Below are 7,964 nucleotides of genomic sequence, written 5' to 3'. Positions count from 1 at the left end.
GGTGTGGCCAGCCTGGTGAAGGGGATGTCTGTTTGCAGGGTGGCCAACAGCCCCTTCAGGGTGGGCGTCCCCCCTGGGGTGCCTGGCCAGTCTGGGTGAGTGGCTGATGGCTGTTTGCAGGCTGGCCACAGCCCCCAGCCATCCAACCTCCCAGTGGAGGCTGGCTGGAAGCAGGTATCTGGGATTTATTTATCTTCTATAATTGAAACTTTGTTGCCTCGAGCAGAGGCCACAGTGGGCAAGGGTAGGCGGGAAGCTTGGCTTCCTCCATTGCAGGGGCAACCAAGCCTCTTACTTGCGCCAGCTCCATGGTTGCCGGTGGCCATCTTGGTTGGGTTAATTTTCAAATAGTTGCTCTGATTGGCTGGTTGGCGTGGCTTAGGGAGTAGCAGAGGTGCGGTCAATTTGCATGTTTCTCTTTTATTAGATTAGACTAGTATCCCGGTGCACGAAATTCGTGCACTGGTGTAGGGGGGGAGAAGGGGCCCCTCAAGTCTGGCCTTCACCCTCTCCAATCTGAGACCCCTCAGGGAATGTCCAACTACCTGTTTGTGCCCATACTTGTAACAGATAACAGCTCCATTGTTGTTCCTTTCTTATACTTAAAACCATTGGAATTAGTAGGTATTCAAAGTGTGTATACATTTTGGGGGGACACCCTGTATATCTCTAGTCCGTGGTGAAAGAAACCAACAGCAGATTTGGAACCCCCACACAGGGAACCTTGCTCATTCCCCACATGTCTCCCCACTTCACTTTCCATCTTTGTGGGCAGCAGGAGAATCAATGTTTTATCTCATTAATTCGGAAAAGCACATCCTGTCACCCGTTGCCTGGCAGGAGTGTGCTAGGCCCCAAGCAAGCAAGGCTCAGTCAGTGCAGCCTTCGCTCATGGGTGCTGGCACCCAAAGTGCACATTCCTCCTCTACAGTCGCCCCGACTATCCCACTGTTTCACTGAGAGGACGGAATTCCTCTCTGCCTCTGGGCTCTTGAGCTTGAACGCTGACCAAAGGCACCTCAGAGAGGGCTGCCCGCGCCCATCAGATGTGTCTGTCTGCACCTGCTCCTGCCTCAGCACCTGCAATAACCCCCCAGAGGTGATCTCGTAGCTGCACTGGCCTCCGTGGGAACAGGGTATCACCACTCCGCCCTCTCACTGTCATCTCACAGGCGCCCACTCTCAGCACCCAGAACACCCAGACACTCTCCAAAGGACGTGAGCGCATCAGAGGGGATGTGTGCACATCCTGTGGGGGTGTTTGGCATGCCGGGTTGATGGAAGTGTGGTAGAAAGGCGGGGGGAACTTGTGCACGCCTTGGTTTGCAACTGTTGCAGGTGTGGGAGGGTGACAGTGTGCTGGGGGATGTTCGCACGCCAGGGGGGTATGTGCACACCAGAGGCCTCTGGCTTTGCAGATCCGCAAACCCCCGTGGTGTGGCCAGGAGGACGTCAGTCTGGCCCGCGAAGGTGGCTGTCCCTGCGATCCTGCACCTTCTGAGCCAGGAGGCAGATCTTGCGCAGTCACTCCTGGGCGCTAATGGCTGCCTCCCTGCCGTGAAGGGTCACGGATCCGAGTCCCGAGACCGTGCATAGCCTCAAGCACTGCCCTCCGCATGACAGGGTCACAGATCTGGGTCCCAAGACCACACACAGCCTCAAGCACTGCCCTCCGCCCGGCAGGGTCATGGATCTGGGTCCCGGGACAGTGGACAGCCTCAAGCGCTGCCCCCCGCCTGGCAGGGTCACAGATTTGGGTCCTGGACTGCAGACAGCCTCCCGTGCTGCCCCCCTGCCCACCAGGTCACGGATCCGGGTCCCGGGACCACGATCAGCCTCAAGCACTGCCCCCCACCTGGCAGGGTCACAGATCTGGGTCCCGGACTGCAGACAGCCTCCCGTGGGCCCCCTGCCCAGCAGGGTCACAGATCCAGGTCCTGGGACTGCGGACAGCCTCAAGCACTGCCCCCCGCCTGGCAGGGTCACAGATCCGGGTCCCAGACCGCAGACAGCCTTGCCTGCTGCTGCCTGCCTTCAGTATGCAAATTAGCCGCCATCTTGTTGCTTCAGGGTGGGGGTCCCCACTGGGGTGCCTGGCCAGTCTGGGTGAGGGGCTGAGGGCTGTTTTCAGGCTGGCAGGCGACTGAAGCTCCAAACCTCTCCTTTTTTTCTTTTTTTTTATTCTGGCATTTATTTACCTTCTATGGCTGTCACTGGAGCTGAGAGCTGGCTTTCTCTCTGAGGCTCAGCTGCTGAAAGCAGGTTTCTGGCCTTTGTTTACTTTCTGTATTTGAAACTTTGTTGGGACTCCAGCTCTGAGATCCCGGCTAACTGAGAACAGGTTACTGGGGTTTTGTTTAGCTTCTATATTTGTTACAATGTTTCAAACTGCAAACTCAGAGGCCGGCAGCAGCAGGCGGGGAACGTTGGAGTCCTCCGTCACTGAAGCAAGCAAGCCTCCTATTAGCTTTAAGCTGCCTGGCTGCCGGCCGCCATCTTGGCTGGTAGTTAATTTGCATATTGCCCTGATTAGCCAATGGGAAGTGTAGCGGAAGTACGGCTAATTACCATGTTTCTCTTTTATTAGATAGGACTAGGGGCCCGGTGCATGAAAATTCGTGCACTCTGGGGGAGAGGGGGATCCCTCACCCTGACCTGCACCCTCTCCAATCTGGGAACCCTCAGGGGAGCCCTCTCCAATCTGCGAGTTTCTGTCTTTCTTTGCAATCATATGAGCGAATTGTCTGAGACTTCCAACCCAGTTTGGTTTGTTGCTCACAGAATGATAGAGGCTTTTTTTTTTCTTTGCTCCATTGTTGGAGATTTCCTGGAAGTTTTAGGATATCTTCCCTTTAATTTTTCCTAGACACTCTGATTTTACTTATGTCTCTCACCTTTGCTTTCCCTCCATCCCCAACCACAACAATAACTTGCTCCAGGCTCATTTTGCTCTAGTGCAGTGGTTCTCAACCTTGGCTGCACATTAGAATCACCTGGGAATCTTTTTAAAATCCTGATTTCTGGGCCTCATCCTCCGGAAATTCTGTTGTTTTTTTTTTATGGGGTGGGGCCACAACGTTAATAACAAATAAACAGAATTTCCGGAGGATGAGGCCCAGAAAATTAAGATTTTAAAAGAATTCCCAGGTGATTCTAATGTGCAGCCAAGGTTGAGAACCACTGCTCTAGTGTCTAGAACTACGATTCCCCGCATTCCTGTTGCTCCCTGCACTCTGGGCTTCCGCTTCTGGTCTTGGGGCTGCCATCAGAACTATGATTCCCAGTATTCCTGGTGCTCCCCCCACTCTGGGCTTCCACTTCCGGTCCTGGGGCTGCCACCAAAACTACTATTCCCAGAATTCCTGGTGCACCCCACGCTCTGGATTTTCCCCGACTGAGGGAGCCATGTCTCCCCAAGGGAGCAACCAAGAGAGCGACCAAGGGAGCCACATCCCCCCAAGCTGCCAGCTCTCCCACTCTGCTCTGTGTATGGAAATTATCCACCATCTTTGTTGAGTTAATTTGCATACTCACTCCTCATTTGCTGGTGGATGTGGCTTGTGGGTGTGGCTTGAGCATAGCAGAGGGACAGTTAATTTGCATGTTTCTCTTTTATAATATAGGAGAGGAGGAAACATTTTGGAGTGGTAGATTATTTGTTATCTTGATTGTGATGACAATTTCATGGGTATACTATTACATGTACATAAAAATCTATCCAATTGTATACTTTAAATATGTGCATGCATGTCAATAGTATGTCAACTATACCTCAACAAAGCTACATGCAAACAGGATAAAATAGATAAAAGCACATGTAAAAACACACATGTACACACACACACACACACACACACACATACAGGCAGTCCTTGGGTTTTGTCAGACGTCATTTCATGGTTACGTCACCGTCTCCCATTTACAGTATTTATAAAAAAAAAGTTCCATTATTTCGACTTATGTACATATGTGCTTTATGTTTTTTATTATTTATTTACTACAACTAAAGGTCAGGAATTGTTATCTTTTAATTTTTTTTTTTTTTTGCTGTTTCACTTCATTACTGCTGTGTATGTGCTCCATGTGAGTGATGTAGGTGCTTCTGTAGGTGGGTTCCGACTTATGGCGAAAATCACGTTAAGTCACACCGTAGGAATGGATCTCCAACGTAACCCGAGGACCTACTGTATAAAGTAATATGTGGTCTTTATTTTTTAGCTTTCACTGAGGCTTCTGTCAACAGGTAGGTGACTAAGCCACCTTGAAGCAAATCCTCCAGTATCCTTCAAGCCTTCACATAACTGCATGCCTTAGCTGATATTTTGATAGCAACCTCATGAGAGACCCTGATCCAAAACCACCCACCATATCCACTCCTGGATTGCTGACTCTCAGAAACTGTGTAAGATAAATGTTTCTTATTTTAGATGCTAGGTTTAGGGGTAAGTTGTTATGTAGGAGTAGAAAGATAATACAGCATTTATTACACTTTTATATAAAACTAGAGGCCTGGTGCACAAAAATTTGTGCACTCCGGGGGGAGGGGGGTCCCTCAGCCCGACCTGTGCCCTCTCGCAGTCTGGGACCCCTCGGGAGATAACGACCTGCTGGCTTAGGCCTGCTCCCAGGTGGCAGAGGGCAGGCCCAATCACTAGGTGCAGCCCCTGGTCGGGCTCAGAGCAGGGCTGATTGGGGAGTTGGGGCGCCGCCCACTGTCATGCACAGAGCAGGGCGGATTGAGAGGTTGCGATGCCACCCTCAGTCATGCTCAGGGTAGGGCCGTTTGGGGGGTTGGGGCACCGTCCCCTGTCACACTCAAGGCAGGGTCGATGGGGAGGTTGCGGTGCCACCCCCTGTCACTCACAGAGCAGGGCCAATCAGAGGGTTCGGGCGCTGGCCCCTGTCACTCACAGAGCAGGGCCCATCAGGGGGGTTGGGGCTCTGTACCCTGTCACGCACAGAGCAGGGTCGATCAGGGGGTTGGGGAGCTCCCCCCTGTCATGCACAGAGCAGGGCCCATCAGGGGGTTGAGGAGCTCCCCCCTGTCACTCACAGAGTAGGGCCGATAGGGGAGTTGGGGCACCGCCCCCTGTCACACACAGAGCAGGGCGGATCAGGGGGTTGGGGCGCTGCACCCTGTCACACTCAGGGCAGGGCCGATGGGGAGGTTATGGCTCTAGCCCAGCCGTGGGCAAACTACGGCCCGCAGGCCGGATCCGGCCCGTTTGAAATGAATAAAACTAAAAAAAAAAAAAAGACCGTATCCTTTTATGTAATGATGTTTACTTTGAATTTATACTAGTTCACACAAACACTCCATCCATGCTTTTGTTCCAGCCCTCCGGTCCAGTTTAAGAACCCATTGTGGCCCTCGAGTCAAAAAGTTTGCCCACCCCTGCTCTAGCCCGTCACACACAGAGCAGGGCCTGTGGGGGGTGGGGGGTTGGGGTGCCGCCCTCTATCACCCACAGAGCAGGGCCGATCAGGGGGTTGGGGTGGCGCCACTGTCACACTCAGGGCAGGGCCAATGGGGAGGTTATGGCTCTACCCCGTCACACACAGAGCAGGGCCCGTGGGGGGGGTGTTGGGGCACCGCACCCTGTCACACACAGAGCAGGGCCGATCAGGGGCTTGGGGCACCGCCCCCTGTCACACACAGAGCCGCAGGGCAATCAGGGGGTTTGGTCGCTGCCCCCTGTCATGCTGATCTTGGTGCCGGGAGGCCTCGGGCTCTGCTGATCCCGGTGCTGGGAGGCATATTACCCTTTTACTACATAGGATAGAGGCCTGGTGCATGGGCGGGGGCCGGCTGGTTTGCCCTGAAGGGTGTCCTGGATCAGCGTGGGGGTCCCGCTTGGGTGCCTGGCCAGCCTGGGTGAGGGGCTGATGGCTGTTTGCAGCTGGTCACACTCTCTTCATGGTGGGGGTCCCCACTGGGGTGCCTGGCCAGCCTGCGTGAGGGGCTGAGGGCTGTTTTCAGGCTGGCGGGTGACTGAAGCTCCCAACCATTCCTTTTCTTCTTTTCTTTTTTTATTCTGGGCCAGCTTTAGCTCTGAGGCTTGGCTCCAGCTCTGAGGCCTCGGCTGCTGAAAGCAGGGATCTGGTTTGTTTGGGTTCTATAATCTAAACACTGTTTAACTCCAGCTCTGAGATCCCGGCTGGCTGAAAGCAGGTTTCTGGGGTTTTGTTTAGCTTCTATATTTGTAACAATGTTTCAAACTGCAAGCTCAGAGGCCGGCAGCGGCAGGCAGGGAACGTTGGCTTCCTCCGTCACTGAAGCAAGCAAGCCTCATGTTCGCTTCAAGCTGCCTGGCTGCCGGCCGCCATCTTGGCTGGCAGTTAATTTGCATATCTCCCCGATTAGCCAATGGGAAGTGTATCAGAAGTACAGCTAATTACCATGTTTCTCTTTTATTAGATAGGATACTAGAGGCTCGGTGCACACAATTCATGCATAGGGCATGGGAAGTGGGGGTGGGTGTGTGTGTCCCTCAGCCCGGCCTGCACCCTCTCACAATCTGGGACTGCTGGCTCCTAACTGCTCACCTCCCTGCCTGCCTGAACATCCCTAACCACTCTGCCTGTCTCATTGCCCCTAACCCCTCTGCCTGCCTGCCTGATCGCCCCTAACCATTCGCCTGCCTGCCTGATCACTTCTAACTGCTTGCCTGCCTGCCTGATTGCTCCTAACCACCTCTGCCTCACTCCCACTGCCACGGCTTTCTCCGGAAGGATGTCTGGAAGTTCATTTGGCTGTCTGGTCTAATTAGCATATTACACTTTTATTATTTTAGACTAGAGGCCTGTTGCATGAAGAGATTCTTGCAATAGGCTTTCCTTTCCCCTGGCTGCTGGCACTGGTTTGCCTCTGGCACCCAGGGCTCAGGCCTTCACTCTGGCTGAGTTCTGGCCGGAGCCGGCCCAGGAAATGCCAGGCTTCGCTGCTCCGCTGGCCCTGGGGCCGTGAGGCCTCACTGCTCCGCCGGCCCCGGGTCATCAGGCTTTGTTCCACCACTTGGAGCCTATGTATGCAAATTAACCGCCATCTTTGTTGGTGGTTAATTTGCATATCGTGCTGATTAGCCAATGGGAGGCATAGCGAAGGTACAGTCAATTACCATGTTTATCTATTATTAGATAGGATTACAATATAGCATACATACATAAAGTGAACACACCCATGCAATGACTACTCATATCAGGACACAGAACAGAACATTACTAGCTCCCCAGAAGCCCCCCTTGTGCCCCCTGTCCAGTTACTACCTACCAACAAGGATAGCCACTAGCCTGATTTCTTAAAGCATAGATGTGTTTTGTGTGTTTTTGAACTTTATATAAGTGGAATCATAGTGTATATTCATTTGAATCTAGCTTATTTTGCTCAATATCATGTTTGTAAGATTAATACAAATTGTTACATGTAATTATAGTTCTTTCATTCTCACTACTGATTCCATTTTAGGTATATAACCCCATTAATATAGTTGTTTTGCTACTGATGCACATTTGTGTTGTCTCAAGTTTAGGTTTATTACAAATGGTGTTTTGAATATTCTTGTATGTGTCTTTTTATGAACCTATATACCTTATTTAGGTTCGGTACGTGTCTAGAAGGAATTACTGGATCATAGGCATGCCTATAGTATTCAGCTCTATTAATTATTTGAAAATTGGTTTTCCAATTTGGTTGCATGAATATACCATCTGAGCAGCTATATAGAGAAGTTCCAATTGCTCCACATTCTTGCAGACTCTTGGTATTATATTTTTCATCTTTTCTATTCTGGTGGGTGGTAGTGGTACTGCATTGTATGTTAATTAGCCATTTGGATATCTTTCATGAAGTTCCTGTTTCAAGTCTTTTGTTCATTTAAGCAAATACTATTTTTATTATTTTAAAGCAATTTTACTTTTTATAAACTAATAGGATCTTTCTGGTACTGTGAAAACAGTACTTTAGC

General features: G+C 51.3%; 1 protein-coding gene across 1 annotated transcript in view; it reads right to left on the bottom strand.

Annotated features, from left to right (window-relative positions):
- The window catches only part of PRRG1 (proline rich and Gla domain 1), a 166,280-nt gene extending 165,970 nt beyond the window's left edge, over positions 1 to 310 (bottom strand). The window contains exon 1 of the mRNA XM_023750460.1: positions 296 to 310. Coding sequence (XP_023606228.1) covers positions 296 to 310 — 15 coding nt within the window. The remainder of the gene's footprint in view (positions 1 to 295) is intronic.
- Between the last annotated feature and the right edge of the window lie 7,654 nt (positions 311 to 7,964).

This window comes from Myotis lucifugus, unplaced genomic scaffold, assembly GCF_000147115.1.
Source record: "Myotis lucifugus unplaced genomic scaffold, Myoluc2.0 scaffold_13, whole genome shotgun sequence".
In the NCBI taxonomy this organism is placed as follows: Eukaryota; Metazoa; Chordata; class Mammalia; order Chiroptera; family Vespertilionidae; genus Myotis; species Myotis lucifugus.
Note: the sequence above shows the minus strand (reverse complement) of the source record. Positions and strands in the feature narration are given on the sequence as shown.